The sequence below is a fragment of the Plectropomus leopardus genome, chromosome 18, assembly GCF_008729295.1.
Source record: "Plectropomus leopardus isolate mb chromosome 18, YSFRI_Pleo_2.0, whole genome shotgun sequence".
NCBI lineage: Eukaryota > Metazoa > Chordata > Actinopteri > Perciformes > Serranidae > Plectropomus > Plectropomus leopardus.
The window spans coordinates 2,527,000-2,550,920 of record NC_056480.1 but is presented as its reverse complement, the minus strand read 5'-3'; the positions used below and the strand labels follow the sequence as shown (position 1 = coordinate 2,550,920).

Genomic DNA, 23,921 nt, shown 5'->3' with positions numbered 1-23,921 from the left:
ATAAAGATTTTGAGCAAATTTGCTCAGGTACCACAGGGTTAACAAATCTGTGCACCTTAAGTACAGTAAGAGAGGCTGAATCTGTTTGTTATTGTGTAAGAGCACAATAGAGGAGTTCTGAGGAAGTCCGCAGGAATTCATGGCATCCTGCAGCTCGGAGCAAAGAGATCTCCGGTCGTTACTCCCTCACTGTGTGAGGAGAGGAGGGTGTTGATCAGCAGGGGAGGGACTAAACAGCTGGACCTGCTGTATATCTGACCAGTGAGCACAGCGAACTCCTTTAGAGATGTTGGAAGCAGCTCAGGGACACAACATCTCTCACACCAACTGAGACCGGCTGCTGACAAGCACAAACCAGTTGGGGACTCTCTAAAAACTTCAGGTAAGAGCAAAGTTGTTGTATTTTTTAAATTGATTGATTAATAAAAATGTTTCAATTTACTTTATTTGTTTCAGCCTTCCTCTTTTTTTTCCTGTAAAAATGTTTAAATGAAAGTAAAACCACATTTAAACTGCAGCTTAATGTCATATGACTGAGACTGAGACTGTCGAAATTGCAGTGCAGACCCGACTGTGTGTATCTTGCACTGTCACGCCAACACCCTTCTGATAAAAAGGGAAAGCAAACATTCCTCAACAATTACCTTTGACCACACTTGTTAAAACACAGTTTGATGCAATGTAAGGTTGAATATTACTGCTAAAGGCTTTTTTTAACAAGTCTGAACACTGTGTCTAAACCTCAGGGCTGTTGACACACATAACAACAATCCTACATTTTCCACCAAAACTGTTGCATAACAAATGATACAGTCCGCTCTCTCTTATTGCTGGGATGGTGTCAAGAATGCTGTCATAAAGTCTTGGACCATGCATGCTGTTTGTAAGCCAAAGGTGAGGAGAAATTTGCAGTGTGGTGTTGATCTTGACATTGAGCTCTTTTAAAAGGCACAAAGGTTGCAGGTTCACTGGGTTGTGAACAATGACATCTTGTCATGCAGTCAGATTCTTGGCTAAGTTGAGGAAACAGTTACACGTGTTATAACTTATCCAGACAAGTAGGTGTAACATGTCAAAGTGTGTTCTTTGAGAGAGGTTTCATTTTTTCTGCAGTAAATCAGTGTCAGCATTAGACACCTTTTGCCTTGTTAAAGTGACAATTCACTCCCAAATTAAAAATACATATTTTACCTCTCACTTGCGGTGCTATTTGTCAGTCTAGATAGTTTTGGCGTGAGTTGCAGAGAGTTGGAGATATCAGCCACATAGATGTCTGCCTTTTCTCCAACATAATGGAACTGGATGGCACTCAGCTTGTGATGCTCAAAGCACCGAAAAAAACAACAAAAAAAACATGCTGAGAAGCGTTACTGCTATCTCACCAAACACCAGCTAGCTAATGTTTCTGTTTATTTATAGTGTATATTAAGATAATATTTAGTCCTTTCTTATGGTAACTTTATTTCGTGTTTTTGTGTTGTCTGCCTGTCTTGGCCAGGACTCTCTCGAAAAAAAGATGTTTAATCTCAAGAGGTTTTCCCGATTAACTAAAGGTTACTTATTATTATTATTTAAAAAAAGCTACAGCTCAGCAAATGAGGACGCCCTTAACGTTTACATCATGCACTGTCATGAGCACAGGCCTGTCGTCTATGAGCAGATGCATGCACACTTCTGTGTGATAATGGAAGAAAAAATAGCTCCTACATGAAACTGCTCAAAACATGCATGCATGATCTCTGGAAAGCGTTAACTGTTGAGTTTATCATATATATCTATATATATGTTGGCGCTTTTAGCACCACAAACCGAGTGCCATCTAGCTCCATTATATGAGAGAAAAGGCAGACAACTCTGTGGCGGATATCTCCACCACTCGGCAACTCACCAAAAAATACACAGATTGATTTATTGACTGATAAATAGCACAAAAGGTAAGAGTCAAAATATTTTTTTTTTATTTTGGTATGAATTGTTCCTTTAATAGAGAAAAGTTGTATATTTTTGTACTGATTACAAAGTACAAATGACTTGTCATTGTTGGGTGAAATGCATCTTTAAACAAGTGGTAAAAATGTGAGTGAAAAAGTAATCAAGACATGAAATGTCGAGTGGATGGATTTGCTTTTTAGGCTGAAAGAAGTCATGAAATCACTATTTAGCTGCCTCATGACCCTTTAAAATAGGGTCCACTATTTTCTCCACTAACATTGAAGTAAATGAAATATTTTGGGGTTTTGGACAGTTGGTGGCATACAATAAGATACGTGAAGATGTCACCTCGGGCTCTAAAAAAGTTGTGATGGCTACTTTTAACTGTTTTCTGACCGTTTTCTGACGTTTTCTGACGTTTTCTGACGTTTTCTGACGTTTTCTGATTGAATCTTTTTTGTTCTCTGTAGAGTAATTTGCTTTTATAGTCTGTACAATCAAACACTTAGTAACACACAGAGTATAAACAAAGTAGAACATAACCACAACAACATGCACGTCTGTCAGAGTGATCCCTGCAGGCTTTTTAGGGCAGTAATGGCTGCGCGAGATTTGTTGCAGAGTAGTTGTCTGTATCCTCAGTCAGAGGAGGAGCATGACGCAGGGGTTGAGGGGTCGGCTGAGGTTGCGTGCTATGATCATTGCTCTGTGAGGGGTGGCAGTGTCAGTAAGGGTCGGCTGGCTGGAGATGAAAAAGCCAATTATTTCAGAAGGTATATTGGGGATATTCATAATCTTGTTTCTAAATGTAAAGGGTGAGCCTGGAAGGATGGGTTCAATGTAATGTTAATTAAATATGATATGATACAGAAGGAGCAGGAGGTCTAACTGATCTGACCATAACTGCTCATCATTTGGAGCCCTAATTAAAATTTTATTGATGATAGCTAATGAAATGATTCTACACTCCTTTACCTTTACAGTCTAATGCAATCCATTACAACAGATCTGCCATAAAGGCTACATTTATTAGACCTATGATGTTCAGTTTTTATTGACACTGTCATTGAGGTGTTAATTGTTTTAACACTGTGCTGTTGTACTCGAGTGCATAATATTTAGAGGTGTTTCTAGACCATCTCTCAGTATAATTAGTCCGGTGCAAAGCCACCGTTAGCTGTGACCTTAAAGCTGCAGGTGGTAACTTTTGTAAGAATAGTTTTTGTCTATTTGCTCAAACTGTCACGACATCCACACAGAAGCAGAAAAAAGGATTACAATAATCAAAGGAGGTCAGGGGCCATTCGCAGCAGCCCCATACATGCTACAAGGGTTTTAGGACATTATTTTAGGATTTTAGGATGCTTCTGGGATTTTAGGACATTTGTGAGATTCTAGGATATTTAGACTTTAGAATACTTTATATTTGTAAGATTTTGGAAGTTTCTCAGATTGTAGGATGTTACTAGGATTTCTGGCCATTTCTAGGATTTTAAGACATTTGTAGGATTTTAGGACATTTGTAGGATTTTGGGACGTTTCAGGACATTTCGAGGATTTTAGGACGTCAGGGGCTTAGCTTTAAATCCTTCACTGGCACTTTTTTTGATGAATATGATGCTGTTTTATGCACTCTGGCACCTCATGTTTACTTAAAGCACAAAGACAATTCCCAGTGTGGATTACATTATTTTCATTGTGAATTAGAAAATGGTTGGGGGGCCACCCCGCACCCTATTAGGGGCCAGATTTGCCCCCCTGGCTGTTAGTTGAGTATCACTTTAAAAACAAGCAAAGCTGAATTTATACATTTCTGACAATGTCAACAGCATATTATGAGGAATTCAGTGATAGATGTTAAGGCATTAGATTGTTCAGGTGTACCTAATGAAGAAGTCACTGAGCTTTTAACTACTGTAGAGTTTTGATAGATAAGTAAGAGTAACACTAACTGCACTTAAGTGACACTCCCTACAGACAGGAACGTGAATTTGACTAAAGCAGACTGTGAAAAGTAAACAGCGAAGTGGCGGTATCCTAACACTGAGGTAACTCTAGCTGCAAGCAGATAATATATTTGCTTTTATGGTATGATTAGCAAACTCACACGGGGTTATAAATGTAAAGTAAATGTTCGTCATCTTTAAAAAATATTCAAACATTTACAAAGAGGGTGACGGTCTAAGGCAGAGCGTAGAGATATTGCAGCACTGCATGAATGCTGGTTTGAGTCAACTGTGCAGACGTTTGTGTCACTTGGCCCGCGGTGGTTTCGTAGTTATTGATGTTGCAACTGTAGCATGGCATGTAGTGACAAACCGCACACACCTTTAGTTAGCTGGGATTCTGAATGACAGGTGAGCAGGAGCGATTGAGTAAAAATACTTGAGTGACAGTTTGCAATTTCTGGCTCATTAGGTGAGGCGGATTAAAGTGATTTTCTGACAATTTTCCAGTGAGTAATGTGGGAATAATAATGCAAAGAACGGAGCCTCGTCTATATGTACCCTCTCAGCTGTGCATTAAAACAGTGAGCGGTTTTGTGAACTTTATGGCTGAGTTCAATTCCACACCCTTTTTTTTTCTTAGAGTGATATATTATATAGGCAATGACATCATGTATAAAACCCAGCCATTAATCTTTCAACAGAAGGAGTGGAAAAGCCACTGCTTTACAGAAACGGTGCTCTCATTACCACGCGCTTGAATGAGGTCATTTGACAGGAGTGGAAGTGTTCAAACTTGAATGTTATGGGGATTTTTGTCAGTCTTTTACTGGTTAACTGTGTCTTCTAATTGAGTTTTGAATTCAACAGTATCAAAGGGCCGATTAGACCTTGGTTTAATTTCTTTTAAAAAAGTGGGGTGAGAGAAACGAGCAACTTAACAAAACATGGCCCGCATTCATAAGAACTGAGAAAAAGTTTCAAGAAAATTCCCTGAAAAAAAAAGAAAAAAGAAAACAACGACAAAAAAAGAAAAGAAAACGACAAAAAATGCTGAAGATAAAAAAAGTGTACTTCCCTTTTTTTAGGGTAATTTTCTTGTCACCTTTAACTAATTTCTTGTAGACAGAGAGAGAGAGAGAGAGAGAAAGAAAGAAAGGAAGGAAGAAAGAAAACTAAAGATAAAGGAACTTCTTTTGCATATGTCTCAGGATTTGAGGTTACGCCCTTGAACTCTACTGATGAGGAATTGAGCTTTTCCCGTATGGCCAACAATTTTAGATTATCAGTTAATCACATGACTACTTGTTTGTGAAAGGAAGTGCTCCAACTCCAAAAAATTACCCCAATTCTGTAGCTCCAACAAGCAGTTTAGCATCTTTCAGTTCCTTCTGGTTTACTTTCATTGCTCTTAATTAATGTTGTTTCAGCTGTATTCAGCAAAAAGAGCTCTGATAAATCCACCTGCTCAGCACCAAAAAGCAAAGTTAGACACTAGCAGTTAAACATGGGAACATTTAGCAGCTGAAGAGTCAGATATGTACCTCGTGAGTTGTTTGAGAAGGAAACAAAGGTAAAGGTAGAGAATATTGCGACTTGTTAGGATGAGGTGTACAGTGGTTATGTTACCATTCATGCTGTGACAACAAAGGGCGTCTGGCTGTTCCAGTTTAGAAGCATTACGTCTCCTCATGCCAAAGTAAATACATGATGCTTGAGAGGGACGTTCATGGACTGTCAGAGAGTTCATTTCTAATCTGTGCAGGGACATGAAGAAATGGGAAGAAAAAGTTAACATAAATTACTTTGTTTTATCTATGTGTGCCGTGTACAAACGTAGGGATTAGGTATGAAGATATTTTAACCATGAATTCAAAGCGTCGGAGAAAGGAGTGAGACAGAAACTCTCGCACAGTGTCCCGCTTACTGCTGACATATTTATTAAGTGAAAAACTACGTTTCGGACCTTTATCAGGTACAAAGATTATTTATAAGGATAATTTCCGCCTTATGGTTGCACTTACAGTTTACATAATGATGCACAGTGAAGTTTATCTTTGACCCCAGATGTCAGCACCTTTGTGTACAGCGACATTTGTGTAAAATTTGGTCAAACTTACTGTATGAATTCATGAGTTTTGGCAAAAAATAGGGTTTTTTTTAGGTCACAGTGACCTTTGACCAGCAAATTCGAATTCAAATTTGAAGAAATTCCCTCAGAGTGTACTTGAGGTAGTTAATGAGAATAGGGTCGACAAACAATAGAAAAACATGATGCCTGTTGCCTCTGCAAGTGCTGGCACAGATGCATAAATGTACTGCAAGCTCTGTATAAAAGAGGCCTCAGTTTGAATGTAGTAACAGTGTGAAATGCTCACTAGGTAGACCTTTTTCATAGACCTTATTATTGAATATATATATCTTTCTAAACAAAATGAATACTTTTTATGTCATGTCCTACATATATTACATTTGTAATCTACACAAAAGTATGTCTGTACTATCAAACTTAAAAGACTCTTCATGTTACATAAACATTTAATTTCTCCTTATTGTTAGTTGAGTAATTCACATTTATGGCAAAAGAGCATTTGTACTGGATTAAGTGTACCACATACAACACCAGTACTAAATCAGTCAATCACCCTTATTATATCATACTCTGTCTTTGTTGATAACTAATCAGATATCTGGTTTGTATGTCAGTTGAATTTTATGCTGTTACTTTAAAAGAAGTAACTACACTTTGTGAATACGAAGGTGCAATACATATTAAGAGTACCTTATAAATGGAATGAAACACATCATAAAAACAATGAGGAGGAGATAAGATAAACAAAATGTTTTTTGCCTACCTTATCTCTGCAGAGACGGAGTTTCAAAGGCGCGAGGCGCTGACCATAAAAGCATTGGTACCTTTGGTCTTTATCCTGATTTTGGAACGAGGAGGACCACCTGAAGATCTGAGGCTGCCCACAGAGTCATAAGGAAGCTAAAAGGTTTGGAAGACAGACGACATATTGTAAAATGTATCTTTTGGGAGCAATTTAAGTTCACTTCTTTAAGGGAAATAAAAAAAATCTTTTCTTGCACAGGCACTGGTGTTTTGAAGGCCGACTCAAATGCCATTTTTTTACATTCATATCACAGACATTCATACGTGTATCTTGATACTGAAAATTACATATATGCTCAAGGCCTATGGTGGAAGGATTTTGTTTGTTTTGCATTCCCTGAAAAGTGTGAGTGAAGATGTATTTGCATTATCCTAACGAAAAAAAAAACATATGCTGCAATTCCAAATAAGCACAAGACACCTAAAGTAAACACCATGTTAACATTTGTCTTTAACATTTTTGAAAGTTTTTAGTGCGGTGCTCTTCCCTTCAGCATCCACAAGGTTTTCTAGGTCATGTAAGTATTAACTTCATAGAGTAAACACTACATATAACTCTTGGCAAATGTCACATTTTGACTTTGGCTTCTGCTAAAGACTATAAATAAATGGCAGTACAAAATGTACATTTTTGGCCAAACAATACAAGCTTAGAATGCAGCAAGCTTTGCATTAGATGCTAATCTATACATTATATGCATACATTGAGGGCAATGATAAATCAGCATCACAATTTAAACAGGGTTAACAATTAGATCTAGCAAGAGAATACAGTGTGAGAAAATGAAAATCATAAAAAACAAAACAGAAAGACAAAGCAAAAGTATTAAAAAGAATTCCTACTGTGGCTTTTATGGGATTTCATACAGTATCAACCTTAAGAGCAGTCTACACCGTAAAATTTCAGGGCTGGGTATCAGTACTAGTTATCTTTAAGGTATCGACCAAGATAACCCACTGCCAAATAGTGTCAAACCGTCAAACATTACCTGCATTTTTGTGATCCCTGCTGAATTATCAAACTTTTTTTGCTGCCATCTCCAGGTGTATGGTAAGTTTAATATCTGCCAACAAACTTACACTTACACCAAAACGGCTGACTCTGACGGTAAACCTGTTAATAACCATTAGTTTATGTTAGCTGTGTGAGGCTAAAAGTTGTCCCTGTCACTGTGTACAGCCAGGCAGATTCTCACAACTGTTCCCAGTGCAGAACTCACACTGCTGCAGCAACACCCACAACACATACAGTCTGTGGGGTGGTGAAGGAGTTGGCGGTTCAGCATGCCGAGACCACCAAAGCGGTCCAAAGTATGGTTGTACTGCACACCACTCCATTCACATGAGGGGTATCAAATAAAGTACTCTCTTGGTATCAGTATAAATTTAGGGTACTGCTCTTTGTTTTTTTTTTTGTTCGTTTTTTTTTTAAGCAATATCCAGCGCTACCTCTTGGTGTAACACAGAACAATTCAACAGCAACATAAATGACAGCCCCTAAATCTTGAAAATAGTCATTTGATAAGAACATGCTGAAGTGGACACAAACATTTTTTTTTCCTGTAATTACAGTTAATGCATATAATATACAAACCAATTTAAGCAATTCTTTCTGTGTTATACAGCCCTTTAGACCAAGATGGACTCCAAGGAAAATGGCCACACAGAAGTCCACGGACCTGTGGCTGGCATATTCCTGGAGAAAACAGAGGAGAAGATAACCATATATCAAGCCATGAAGAAACGTCTGCTCAAGCCAGGAACAGCATTAGCCCTGCTTGAAGCACAAGCAGCTACAGGGGGTATTGTAGATCCAATAAATAATCGAATACTTTCTGTGGCAGATGCTGTTAAGGAGAGAATAGTTGGACCAGAGATGAAAGAGAAACTCCTAACAGCAGAGAAAGCTGTCAGTGGCTATGTAGACCCCTACACCAACCAAATGATATCTGTGTACCAAGCTATGCAAAAAGATTTGGTCCCGAGAGATTATGGATTGAGGCTGCTGGAAGCACAGATTGCCACACAAGGCCTGTTTGATCCCGTTGACAAGAAAAATATTTCAGTTGAATCAGCGATTCAAAATGGCTACTACGAAAAAGGCTTGCTCAATGACCAGATGTCAGAGCTCAAAGTGTTCTACAATCCAAGCTTGCAAGAAAATGTTAACTACCAAAACCTTGTAGAGAAATGCACTGTGGAGCCTGAAACAGGCCTGTTGCTCCTTCCAGTCTGCATCACCTTCAAAGGTCTGCGAAAAGGTATTTCCTGCTCCGAGCTCCTGGAATCAAAGATCATTGATAAAGAAACATATGATGACCTACAGGAGGGAACAACCACAACGCAGGATGTGATGCTGATGGAAACAGTGAAAGAGTACCTGGAGGGCAAAGGTAGTATTGCAGGCATTGCTATACTCTCAACTAATGAGAGAATGAGCATCTATCAAGCCATGATGAAAGGCATAGTGATGCCTGGAACAGCACTAGTTTTACTGGAAGCACAAGCAGCAACTGGATTCATGATTGATCCTATAGAAAACAAAAAGTACACTGTGGATGAAGCCATCAAAAACAAACTTGTTGGCCCAGAATATTACGCAAAACTGAACTCTGCTGAGCGAGCAGTAATTGGATACAAAGACCCATACACAGGTGAAACTATATCCCTGTTTCAAGCACTGTCTAAAGACCTCATCGTTAAGGAACATGGGATACGTCTTCTTGAGGCGCAAATAGCTACAGGTGGAATAATCGACCCCATCAACAGTCACAGACTACCAACAGAGGTGGCCTTCAAGAGAGGTTATTTTGACGAAGAAATGAATGCGGTACTAGAGGATTCAGGGGATGACACAAAAGGGTTTTTTGACCCAAACACAGAAGACAATCTCACTTACCTCCAGCTGATGGAGAGGTGTGTCATTGATCCCATCACTGGACTGTGCCTCCTCCCTCTCGTTGATAAGTCCGACATACTGAATTTCAACTTCATCGACTACCAAACTAAAATGACCTTCAAAGAGCAGAAGGTGAACGTGACTTGTGGGAAGTACTCAGGGATGACAGTATCTCTGTGGGTACTCCTGATGTCAGAATACTTTGATGAACAACAGAGGGGAGACATCATTCGAAAGTACAGAGAGGGGAAACTCAATATCAAGAGAACCATCACAATGGTTTTGGAAGTCATAGAAAAGTCTGTGCAAACAACCAATGTTGTCTTTGAAGGTATCAGGGACACCGTCACAGCCAAACAGCTTGAGGAAGCAGATATCATTAGCGCTGAGGTTCTGGAGAATCTGGAAAAGGGAAAGGTGTCTGTAAAGGAAGTAATACAAGATGAAAATGTCAGTGCATTCCTACAGGGGAAAGACAGCATCGCAGGAATTCTGCTTCCTGATTCTCGAATCATGACCATCTACCAAGCCAAACAAAAAGGAAAGCTGATGCCAGGAACTGCTCTGATTCTCCTGGAGGCACAGGCAGCAACAGGGTTTGTCATTGACCCTATTGGAAACAGGAAGTTTTCAGTGGATGATGCTGTCAAAGCAAAGATAGTGGGGCCTGATGTTTGTCAAAAGTTGCGCTCAGCAGAGAAAGCAGTCACTGGGTACAAAGATCCATATGATGGTAAAATAATCTCCTTGTTCCAAGCCATGCAAAAAGATCTCATCGTAAAAGACCATGGAATTCGACTCCTGGAGGCACAAATTGCCACTGGTGGGATCATTGACCCGGTGAACAGCCATCGCATTCCTGTCCATGTGGCTTATAAGAGGGGATACTTTAATGAGGAAATGAACGAGATCCTTAGTGATCCAAGTGATGACACTAAAGGATTCTTTGATCCAAACACCCAGGAGAACCTGACATACCTGCAGCTCATGGACAGATGTGTCAAAGATCCCAGTACAGGTCTGTGTCTCTTGCCACTCAAATGCAAAAGTATCAAAATTAACATAGATGATAATATGAGGGAAACATTCAAGACAACAACAGTTACTGTTAAGTATGGCAGGTTCAAGGGCAAGCACACGACACTGTGGGATCTGATCAATTCAGAGTATCTGACTGAGGACAAAAGACAGGAGTTTTTCAAGCTCTTCAAGTCAAGGAAAATCACCATTGCACAACTCACTGTCACCATTGTTGAGATCATTGAGAGTAAGGAGATAAAACAGCAGGCAGGGCTGAACTTTGAAGGTCTCAGAGGAGAAGTCTCTGTTGTTGATCTTCTGGATCTTGAAATTGTGGATGAAAAAACATACAACTGCTTGCTAGAGGGAAAAATGACGAGCACTGATGTGATGGAAATGGACAGTGTGAGAACCTACCTAAAAGGGAGTAGTTGTGTGGCTGGGGTGATACTGCAACCCTCCAATCAGAGGCTAAGCATCCACGAGGCACAGAGAGTTGGCATTCTCACACCTGGAACTGCCCTTTGCCTCCTTGAAGCACAAGCGGCCACAGGGTTCATTGTTGATCCTCTGAAAAACAAAAAACTGACAGTGGAAGAAGCTCTCAGAGAGAAGGTAATTGGTCCCGTGATGCATGAAAAGCTTCTCTCTGCTGAGAGGGCTGTCACTGGTTATAGAGATCCATACACTGGTCAAAAGATCTCACTTTTCCAAGCCTTGCAAAAGGATCTCATTGTCAAGCAGCATGGCATCCGTTTACTTGAGGCCCAGATTGCTACAGGTGGTATCATTGATCCTATAAACTGTCTTCATTTACCCCTTGAGGTTGCATACAGGAAAGGATATTTTGATGCAGAACTTAATCAGATCCTATCAGACCCAACTGATGACACAAAGGGCTTTTTTGACCCAAACACACAAGACAATCTGACATACATGGAGATATTGGATAGATGTGTAAAAGATAAGGAAACAGGACTGTTTCTGCTGCCAATGAATGACAAACGAAAAGCTACAGAAACAAAGACAAAAATGTACACTGACACAGAGATAAAGCAAGAGTTTCAAAAGACAGCAGTGAGTGTATCAGTAGGACGTTTCTCTGGAAAATCTGTTTCTCTGTGGGACTTGATCCACTCTGGGTACTTTACTGAGGATCAGCAGCTTGAGTTCTTTGAAAAGTACAGAAAAAGGAAGATAACCACACAAACCATAATCACATTAGTGATTTCCACAATTGAAACACTGGAGAGGGAAACTCACAAAACAATAACAGGCCTGAGAAAACCTGTCTCTGCACAACAATTATTGGATTCTGATATTATTGACGCAGACACCTTCAAGCAGGTGAAAGAAGGAAAACTCACTCTTGAAGCACTGATTCTGCGTGAGTCTGTGAGAGGATACATGAGGGGAACTGGAAGCATTGCTGGAATTAAGGTTCATCCATCCAAGAAAGTAATGAGCATATATGAAGCACAAAAAGAAGATCTGTTGACACCTGGCTATGCACTTGTACTGCTTGAAGCTCAGGCTGCAACAGGATGGGTCATTGATCCTATCAAGAACAAGTTCTACACTGTTGATGAGGCAGCAAGAGAGCAAGTAATTGGACCAGATGTACATGAGAAACTTCTCTCAGCTGAACGAGCAGTTACAGGCTACAAAGATCCATACACAGATGCAACAATATCACTGTTTGAAGCCATGGATGAGCAGCTGATTCAGAGAAGTGATGGCATTCGTCTGCTTGATGCTCAGATAGCAACTGGAGGAATCATTGACCCGAATCAAAGTCTTAGGCTGCCTGTTCAAGTTGCTGTTAAAAAGGGATATCTGGATGAAGAAACAAGCAAAGTTCTGCTGAGCCCCACTGATGATGCAAAGAGGTTCTTTGACCCGAACACCAAAGAAAACCTCTCTTACTTTCAGCTGATAAAGCGATGTGAGAAAGATCCTGAAACTGGGCTACTTCTTCTTCCCCTGCATCAGGAGGAATCCCATGGATTTCACACAGATGAGCAAATAGAGCTTGCATTCAAAAACAAAACCATCACCATGGATGCTGGAAGATTTAAAGACAAAGAGGTGACATTGTGGGAAGTGCTGCTCTCTGAATACATATCAGAGCAAAAAAGGAACCAGCTCATACAACAATACAAAACAAGGACCATGAAAATAGAGGAGATAATTGAAATACTCACCAGTATCGTAACTGAGGTGTCATCCAAGGAAAAGAAGTTCAAAGGTCTAAGAAAACAGGTCTCAGCCAGTGAGTTGTATGAATCAAAGATTATATCAAAGGAGCTTTTCACACAGATTATACAAGGGGAAGTAACCGAAGAGAATGTTAACAAAATGGAATCAATTCAGAAGTACCTTGGAGCTACAAACTGCATAGCAGGTGTCAGAGTTGAATCGACAAAGAAAGTTATGAGCATCTATGAAGCCAAAGGAAAAGGTCTGCTGACTCCTGGCACATCTCTTGTGCTGCTGGAGGCTCAAGCCGCCACAGGCTTTGTCATTGACCCAGTGAACAACAATAAACTTTCCGTGGAGGAAGCTGTGGCTCAACGTCTGGTTGGCAGTGAGTGGAAAAAGAAACTGCTTTCAGCAGAACGAGCTGTTACAGGATACAAAGATCCCTACACTGGAGACACAATTTCTTTGTTCCAGGCCTTGCAAAAAGATCTTATTGTCAAAGATCATGGAATTCGCCTCCTTGAAGCACAAATTGCGACCGGAGGCATAATTGACCCAGTCCACAGCCATCGAGTGCCTGTACAGGTGGCATACCAAAGGGGCTACTTTGACAAAGAAATGAATGAGATTCTATCTGACCCTGATGATGACACCAAGGGGTTCTTTGATCCCAACACTCAAGAGAACCTCACCTATCTCCAGCTGATTGAGAGGTGTGTCATAGACCCAACTACAGGCCTGAACTTACTGTCCATTGTGAAGAAAGGCGAGTTTTACTTCTTTGTTGATGAGGCAACAAAACTCATTCTGAAATCTACAACAACAACCAGAGCAGGAGGGAAATACCAAGGAACAACAGTGTCTCTATGGGAGCTCCTCTACTCTAAATACATCACTGAGGAGAAAAGGAGGGAGCTTGTGCAACAGTACAAGGCTGGATCAATCACAATCGAACGCTTCTTGGAGATCATCCTTGACAATCATTCAGCGGCAAACCATGACGTCTTCATCGTCGCCACCAATGGTCATTTGCCAACCACCAGAAACAAAAGTGGACAGCTGCAAAGTAAATCCTACAATCACCACTACCATCACAGAGACAACTGAAGTTGGAAACTTCCATGGCATTAGAAAGGATGTCACTGCTACTGAGTTGCTTAAATCAAAAATCATCGATGAGGATCTCTACAAAGATCTTACTGCTGGAAAAGTCACTGTGACAGAAGTAAGTGAAATGGACTCAGTACGCAAGTACCTCGAGGGGACCAACTGCATTGCAGGAGTGTACCTGCAGTCCACTGAGGAGACCCTGAGTATCTTCGAAGCCAAAAGCAGAGGCCTGCTGACTCCTGGTACTTCTCTGGTTCTGCTGGAGGCCCAGGCTGCCACTGGCTTTGTCATTGACCCTGTGAACAACAGGAAATTGTCTGTAGAGGAAGCTGTGGCTCAAAAAGTGGTTGGCAGTGATTGGAAAAACAAACTGCTTTCAGCAGAACGAGCAGTTACAGGATACAAAGATCCCTACACAGGCAACACAATTTCTTTTGTTCCAGGCCTTGCAAAAAGATCTCATTGTCAAAGATCATGGAATTCGTCTCCTTGAAGCGCAAATTGCCACAGGAGGCATAATTGATCCGGTGCACAGTCACAGAGTACCTGTTCAGGTGGCCTATGCAAGGGGTTACTTTGATGAAGAGATGAATCAGATTTTGTCTGACCCCGATGATGACACCAAGGGCTTCTTCGATCCCAACACTCAAGAGAACCTCACCTATCTTCAGCTGATCGAGAGGTGTGTCACAGATCCCATCACAGGCCTGAGCTTACTGGTGATTGTGAAGAAGGGCGAGTTTTATTTCTTTGTTGATGAGGCAACAAAACTCATTCTAAAATCTACAACAACAACCAGAGCAGGAGGGAAATACCAAGGAACAACAGTGTCTCTGTGGGAGCTCCTCTACTCCAAATACATCACTGAGGAGAAAAGGAGGGAGCTTGTGCAACAGTACAAGGCTGGATCAATCACAATCGAACGCTTCTTGGAGATCATCCTGACAATCATTCAGCGGCAAACCATGACGTCTGCGTCGTCACCACCAATGGTCATTTGCCAACCACCAGAAACAAAAGTGTACAGCTGCAAAGTAAATCCTACAATCACCACTACCATCACAGAGACAACTGAAGTTGAAAACTTCCATGGCATCAGAAAGGATGTCACTGCTACTGAGCTGCTTAAATCAAATATCATCGATGAGGATCTCTACAAAGATCTTACTGCTGGAAAAGTCACTGTGACAGAAGTAAGTGAAATGGACTCAGTACGCAAGTACCTCGAGGGGACCAACAGCATTGCAGGAGTGTACCTGCAGTCCACCAAAGAGACCCTAAGCATCTACGAAGCCAGAAAAAGAGGCCTGCTGACTCCCGGTACCTCTCTGATTTTGCTGGAGGCCCAAGCGGCCACTGGCTTTGTCATTGACCCTGTGAACAACAATAAACTTTCTGTAGAAGAAGCTGTTGACCAAAGTGTGGTTGGCAGTGAGTGGAAAAACAAACTGCTTTCAGCAGAACGAGCAGTTACAGGATACAAAGATCCCTACACAGGCAACACAATTTCTTTGTTCCAGGCCTTGCAAAAAGATCTCATTGTCAAAGATCATGGAATTCGTCTCCTTGAAGCGCAAATTGCCACAGGAGGCATAATTGATCCAGTGTACAGTCACAGAGTACCTGTTCAGGTGGCCTATGCAAGGGGTTACTTTGATGAAGAGATGAATCAGATTTTGTCTGACCCCGATGATGACACCAAGGGCTTCTTCGATCCCAACACTCAAGAGAACCTCACCTATCTTCAGCTGATTGAGAGGTGTGTCACAGATCCCATCACAGGCCTGAGCTTACTGGTGATTGTGAAGAAGGGTGAGTTTTATTTCTTTGTTGATGAGGCAACAAAACTCATTCTAAAATCTACAACAACAACCAGAGCAGGAGGGAAATACCAAGGAACAACAGTGTCTCTATGGGAGCTCCTCTACTCTAAATACATCACTGAGGAGAAAAGGAGGGAGCTTGTGCAACAGTACAAGGCTGGATCAATCACAATCGAACGCTTCTTGGAGATCATCCTGACAATCATTCAGCGGCAAACCATGACGTCTTCATCGTCACCACCAATGGTCATTTGCAAACCACCAGAAACAAAAGTGGATAGCTGCAAAGTAAATCCTACAATCACCACTACCATCACAGAGACAACTGAAGTTGAAAACTTCCATGGCATCAGAAAGGATGTCACCGCTACTGAGTTGTTTAAATCAAAAATCATCGATGAGGATCTCTACAAAGATCTTACTGCTGGAAAAGTCACTGTGACAGAAGTAAGTGAAATGGACTCAGTACGCAAGTACCTCGAGGGGAACCAACTGCATTGCAGGAGTGTACCTGCAGTCCACTGAGGAGACCCTGAGTATCTTCGAAGCCAAAAGCAGAGGCCTGCTGACTCCTGGTACTTCTCTGGTTCTGCTGGAGGCCCAGGCTGCCACTGGCTTTGTCATTGACCCTGTGAACAACAGGAAATTGTCTGTAGAGGAAGCTGTGGCTCAAAAAGTGGTTGGCAGTGATTGGAAAAACAAACTGCTTTCAGCAGAACGAGCAGTTACAGGATACAAAGATCCCTACACAGGCAACACAATTTCTTTGTTCCAGGCCTTGCAAAAAGATCTCATTGTCAAAGATCATGGAATTCGTCTCCTTGAAGCGCAAATTGCCACAGGAGGCATAATTGATCCGGTGCACAGTCACAGAGTACCTGTTCAGTTGTGGCCTATGCAAGGGGTTACTTTGATGAAGAGATGAATCAGATTTTGTCTGACCCCGATGATGACACCAAGGGCTTCTTCGATCCCAACACTCAAGAGAACCTCACCTATCTTCAGCTGATTGAGAGGTGTGTCACAGATCCCATCACAGGCCTGAGCTTACTGGTGATTGTGAAGAAGGGTGAGTTTTATTTCTTTGTTGATGAGGCAACAAAACTCATTCTAAAATCTACAACAACAACCAGAGCAGGAGGGAAATACCAAGGAAACAACAGTGTCTCTATGGGAGCTCCTCTACTCTAAATACATCACTGAGGAGAAAAGGAGGGAGCTTGTGCAACAGTACAAGGCTGGATCAATCACAATCGAACGCTTCTTGGAGATCATCCTGACAATCATTCAGCGGCAAACCATGACGTCTTCATCGTCACCACCAATGGTCATTTGCAAACCACCAGAAACAAAAGTGGATAGCTGCAAAGTAAATCCTACAATCACCACTACCATCACAGAGACAACTGAAGTTGAAAACTTCCATGGCATCAGAAAGGATGTCACCGCTACTGAGTTGTTTAAATCAAAAATCATCGATGAGGATCTCTACAAAGATCTTACTGCTGGAAAAGTCACTGTGACAGAAGTAAGTGAAATGGACTCAGTACGCAAGTACCTCGAGGGGGACCAACTGCATTGCAGGAGTGTACCTGCAGTCCACTGAGGAGACCCTGAGTATCTTCGAAGCCAAAAAGAGGCCTGCTGACTCCTGTACTTCTCTGGTTCTGCTGGAGGCCCAGGCTGCCACTGGCTTTGTCATTGACCCTGTGAACAACAGGAAATTGTCTGTAGAGGAAGCTGTGGCTCAAAAAGTGTGGTTGGCAGTGATTGGAAAAAAACAAACTGCTTTCAGCAGAACGAGCAGTTACAGGATACAAAGATCCCTACACAGGCAACACAATTTCTTTGTTCCAGGCCTTGCAAAAAGATCTCATTGTCAAAGATCATGGAATTCGTCTCCTTGAAGCGCAAATTGCCACAGGAGGCATAATTGATCCGGTGCACAGTCACAGAGTACCTGTTCAGGTGGCCTATGCAAGGGGTTACTTTGATGAAGAGATGAATCAGATTTTGTCTGACCCCGATGATGACACCAAGGGCTTCTTCGATCCCAACACTCAAGAAAACCTCACCTATCTTCAGCTGATCGAGAGGTGTGTCACAGATCCCATCACAGGCCTGAGCTTACTGGTGATTGTGAAGAAGGGCGAGTTTTATTTCTTTGTTGATGAGGCAACAAAACTCATTCTGAAATCTACAACAACAACCAGAGCAGGAGGGAAATACCAAGGAACAACAGTGTCTCTGTGGGAGCTCCTCTACTCCAAATACATCACTGAGGAGAAAAGGAGGGAGCTTGTGCAACAGTACAAGGCTGGATCAATCACAATCGAACGCTTCTTGGAGATCATCCTGACAATCATTCAGCGGCAAACCATGATGTCTTCATCGTCACCACCAATGGTCATTTGCAAACCACCAGAAACAAAAGTGGACAGCTGCAAAGTAAATCCTGAAATCACCACTACCATCACAGAGACAACTGAAGTTGGAAACTTCCATGGCATCAGAAAGGATGTCACCGCTACTGAGCTGCTTAAATCAAATATCATTAATGAGGATCTCTACAAAGATCTTACTGCTGGAAAAGTCACTGTGACAGAAGTAAGTGAAATGGACTCAGTACGCAAGTACCTCGAGGGGACCAACAGCATTGCAGGAGTGTACCTGCAGTCCACCAAAGAGACCCTAAGCATCTACGAAGCCAGAAAAAGAGGCCTGCTGACTCCCGGTACCTCTCTGATTTTGCTGGAGGCCCAGGCTGCCACTGGCTTTGTCATTGACCCGGTGAACAACAATAAACTTTCTGTAGAAGAAGCTGTTGACCAAAGTGTGGTTGGCAGTGAGTGGAAAAACAAACTGCTTTCAGCAGAACGAGCAGTTACAGGATACAAAGATCCCTACACAGGCAACACAATTTCTTTGTTCCAGGCCTTGCAAAAAGATCTCATTGTCAAAAATCATGGAATTCGTCTCCTTGAAGCGCAAATTGCCACAGGAGGCATAATTGATCCAGTGTACAGTCACAGAGTACCTGTTCAGTGGCCTATGCAAGGGGTTACTTTGATGAAGAGATGAATCAGATTTTGTCTGACCCTGATGATGACACCAAGGGCTTCTTCGATCCCAACACTCAAGAGAACCTCACCTATCTTCAGCTGATTGAGAGGTGTGTCACAGATCCCATCACAGGCCTGAGCTTACTGGTGATTGTGAAGAAGGGCGAGTTTTATTTCTTTGTTGATGAGGCAACAAAACTCATTCTGAAATCTACAACAACAACCAGAGCAGGAGGGAAATACCAAGGAATAACAGTGTCTCTATGGGAGCTCCTCTACTCTAAATACATCACTGAGGAGAAAAGGAGGGAGCTTGTGCAACAGTACAAGGCTGGATCAATCACAATCGAACGCTTCTTGGAGATCATCCTGACAATCATTCAGCGGCAAACCATGATGTCTTCATCGTCACCACCAATGGTCATTTGCAAACCACCAGAAACAAAAGTGGACAGCTGCAAAGTAAATCCTACAATCACCACTACCATCACAGAGACAACTGAAGTTGAAAACTTCCATGGCATTAGAAAGGATGTCACCGCTACTGAGTTGTTTAAATCAAAAATCATCGATGAGGATCTCTACAAAGATCTTACTGCTGGAAAAGTCACTGTGACAGAAGTAAGTGAAATGGACTCAGTACGCAAGTACCTCGAGGGGACCAACTGCATTGCAGGAGTGTACCTGCAGTCCACTGAGGAGACCCTGAGTATCTTCGAAGCCAGAAAAAGAGGCCTGCTGACTCCTGGTACTTCTCTGGTTCTGCTGGAGGCCCAGGCTGCCACTGGCTTTGTCATTGACCCTGTGAACAACAGGAAATTGTCTGTAGAGGAAGCTGTGGCTCAAAAAGTGGTTGGCAGTGATTGGAAAAACAAACTGCTTTCAGCAGAACGAGCAGTTACAGGATACAAAGATCCCTACACAGGCAACACAATTTCTTTGTTCCAGGCCTTGCAAAAAGATCTCATTGTCAAAGATCATGGAATTCGTCTCCTTGAAGCGCAAATTGCCACAGGAGGCATAATTGATCCGGTGCACAGTCACAGAGTACCTGTTCAGGTGGCCTATGCAAGGGGTTACTTTGATGAAGAGATGAATCAGATTTTGTCTGACCCCGATGATGACACCAAGGGCTTCTTCGATCCCAACACTCAAGAGAACCTCACCTATCTTCAGCTGATTGAGAGGTGTGTCACAGATCCCATCACAGGCCTGAGCTTACTGGTGATTGTGAAGAAGGGTGAGTTTTATTTCTTTGTTGATGAGGCAACAAAACTCATTCTAAAAATCTACAACAACAACCAGAGCAGGAGGGAAATACCAAGGAACAACAGTGTCTCTGTGGGAGCTCCTCTACTCCAAATACATCACTGAGGAGAAAAGGAGGGAGCTTGTGCAACAGTACAAGGCTGGATCAATCACAATCGAACGCTTCTTGGAGATCATCCTGACAATCATTCAGCGGCAAACCATGACGTCTGCATCGTCACCACCAATGGTCATTTGCCAACCACCAGAAACAAAAGTGTACATCTGCAAAGTAAATCCTACAATCACCACTACCATCACAGAGACAACTGAAGTTGGAAACTTCCATGGCATTAGAAAGGATGTCACCGCTACTGAGCTGCTTAAATCAAATATCATCGATGAGGATCTCTACAAAGATCTTACTGCTGGAAAAGTCACTGTGACAGAAGTAAGTGAAATGGACTCAGTACGCAAGTACCTCGAGGGGACCAACAGCATTGCAGGAGTGTACCTGCAGTCCACCAAAGAGACCCTAAGCATCTACGAAGCCAGAAAAAGAGGCCTGCTGACTCCCGGTACCTCTCTGATTTTGCTGGAGGCCCAGGCTGCCACTGGCTTTGTCATTGATCCTGTGAACAACAATAAACTTTCTGTAGGAGAAGCTGTTGAGCAAAGTGTGGTTGGCAGTGAGTGGAAAAACAAACTGCTTTCAGCAGAACGAGCAGTTACAGGATACAAAGATCCCTACACAGGCAACACAATTTCTTTGTTCCAGGCCTTGCAAAAAGATCTCATTGTCAAAGATCATGGAATTCGTCTCCTTGAAGCGCAAATTGCCACAGGAGGCATAATTGATCCGGTGCACAGTCACAGAGTACCTGTTCAGGTGGCCTATGCAAGGGGTTACTTTGATGAAGAGATGAATCAGATTTTGTCTGACCCCGATGATGACACCAAGGGCTTCTTCGATCCCAACACTCAAAGAGAACCTCACCTATCTTCAGCTGATTGAGAGGTGTGTCACAGATCCCATCACAGGCCTGAGCTTACTGGTGATTGTGAAGAAGGGTGAGTTTTATTTCTTTGTTGATGAGGCAACAAAACTCATTCTAAAATCTACAACAACAACCAGAGCAGGAGGGAAATACCAAGGAACAACAGTGTCTCTGTGGGAGCTCCTCTACTCCAAATACATCACTGAGGAGAAAAGGAGGGAGCTTGTGCAACAGTACAAGGCTGGATCAATCACAATCGAACGCTTCTTGGAGATCATCCTGACAATCATTCAGCGGCAAACCATGACATCCTCATCGTCATCAATGGTCATGTGCCAGCCACCAGAAACAAAAGTGTACAGCTGCAAAGTAAATCCTACAATCACCACTACCATCACAGAGACAACTGAAGTTGAAAACTTCCATGGCATCAGAAAGGATGTCACCGCTACTGAGTTGTTTAAATCACATATCATTAATGAGGATCTCTACAAAGATCTGAAAGCTGGAAAAGTCACTGTGACAGAAGTAAGTAAAATGGACTCAGTACGCAAGTACCTTGAGGGGACAAACAGCATTGCAGGAGTGTACCTGCAGTCCACCAAAGAGACTCTAAGCATCTACGAAGCCAAAAGTAGAGGCCTGCTGACTCCTGGTACTTCTCTGGTCCTGCTGGAGGCCCAAGCTGCCACTGGCTTTGTTATTGATCCTGTGAACAACAAGAAACTTTCTGTAGAAGAAGCTGTAGCTCAGAAAGTGGTTGGCAGTGAGTGGAGAAAGAAACTGCTTTCAGCAGAACGAGCAGTTACAGGATACAAAGATCCCTACACAGAAACACAATTTCTTTGTTCCAGGCCTTGAAAAAAGATCTCATTGTTAAAGATCATGGAATTCGTCTCCTTGAAGCGCAAATTGCCACAGGAGGCATAATTGATCCGGTGCACAGTCACAGAGTACCTGTTCAGGTGGCCTATGCAAGGGGTTACTTTGATAAAGAGATGAATCAGATTTTGTCTGACCCCGATGACGACACCAAGGGCTTCTTCGATCCCAACACTCAAGAGAACCTCACCTACATTCAGCTGGTCGAAAGGTGTATCACAGATCCTATAACTGGCCTCACTTTACTCCCCTTGCACAAGTGAAGGAAAGAAAACTTTTTTTCAAGCATTTACTTCTAGGTTTAGCCTGCTTCAACTATTTTTTAAAAACCTGCAGTTAACTCAAAATTGCAGTTTTTTTTTATCATTGTCTCTGTTGGAAACAGCATTTTCTTATTGTGTATGATGTTTAAATTCATTTTAGGTCATCCTTACATAAATGTGCAGAGGATATGCATGCTGTATTGTGCTGGATACTGTTAATTGTTCAAGGTTGAAAAACAGCACTGGAAAAATGTTTGATTTGTAGAAGATTCTTATAATCATAGAAAAAAATCACCGGCCTTTATGAGTTAAGGTACAGGTTATACTTGTGACCCCCTTCTTGTTTTCAGTCTCTTTGTTATTACCCAGCTCTGATCCCCTATGACTATATACATGGTAGGATCTAACATTTTGAATTCATCTGCTTTTTTACCTTTTATGAATGCTTTTATTTTCATGTCATTTGTCAGGTTTGTGGTTTTTATTTTTACATAGATGTGATGAGATGGGGTTGTGATCAGCACTGTTTTACTTTGGCTATGGAAACTGGAGTGGGTAATACTTTACAACAGTTGGGCAAAAGCTTTCCTAATTTAAATCTTTTGTGTCTCCTAAGTAAACTATACTTTGCTTTGACCTCAACTGGAAGCCATGCACCTTTTTAAAACTGCATAACCTTTCTTGCTTAAATGGTTACATTGTGCTGCACAATAAACAGTCGAGATACCAATACTAACTCTTGTCTTTTTTTCAACATAGTTTGTTAGAACATTTGACATTTTTCGAACTATCATACTAGTCCTGATGATGTATTATTATTACAGCACATCAAATACTGCTTAAGAATGTCCTGACTGAAGAGTCCTCATATAGGTTTGACATCTTTAGGAATTACTCAGCAATCACAATGCAAATCAAATGCAAACATCTGCAATTGTGAAAAATGTCTCCTGCTTGGAAAAAACACTAAAAACACTTGAATGTATGTCCTTGACTTTATGAATGTATAAAGGTAGTCCTCATTTTGTCATTCTGTGAATTAGTCCTGGGAGTGCAGCACTCTCTAGTGGAGATTCAGTATATAATCAACTTTACAGTGACATGCTGAACATTTATTTTCAATTTCAAATATTTCTTTAAAAACTTTTGCCTGGAAGTATTTTAACTGTACCACAAAAAAAGTATTTTAAAAAATCACATAAAAAAATTCTGCTATACACAACTGAAAGCCAGCTTTACAGTGAAAGTGATTCACATCAATATTCAAATGTCACCCTTTAAGCGAAGACAGTGCTCTTACCTTGTATTAGCTGGCTTTAAAGGGGAACGACACCCAATGAAAAAAAAAACATGTTATTCTTGTGGTCTAACAGTCACAAAGAAATAGTAAACATGAGCAAATCTTTCCCAAATCCAAAAACTAGAGTACTAAAACTCAAATTTGTGATGTCACTGGGTATAGTTTGGGGCTGCTCCAGAGACAGTGACTTGGGAGAGATGTTGTCGATGACCCTGAGTGTGGTTAAATTTTCTGTTCACAACTGAGAGCATCACAATAGAATAAAGCTCATTTGGGTATAAAAAAGAAAAACATTCGCAAGATCCACAAAATGGGCCCCCATTCATTCTCTAAGGAGCAG

At 41.6% G+C, this 23,921-nt stretch overlaps 1 protein-coding gene across 1 annotated transcript; it reads left to right on the top strand.

Moving 5' to 3' along the window:
- The first annotated feature begins 276 nt into the window (after positions 1–276).
- Positions 277–23,011, top strand: eppk1 (epiplakin 1). The gene is given in 12 exon segments (XM_042506557.1): positions 277–382; positions 6,747–6,877; positions 8,400–13,867; positions 13,869–14,438; positions 14,440–16,043; positions 16,155–16,308; positions 16,310–16,580; positions 17,663–18,871; positions 18,874–20,180; positions 20,182–21,120; positions 21,122–21,965; positions 21,968–23,011. Coding segments are annotated over 10 exon segments (12,666 nt in total). The 5' UTR covers positions 277–382; positions 6,747–6,877; positions 8,400–8,413; the 3' UTR covers positions 22,282–23,011.
- The last annotated feature ends 910 nt before the right edge of the window (positions 23,012–23,921 follow it).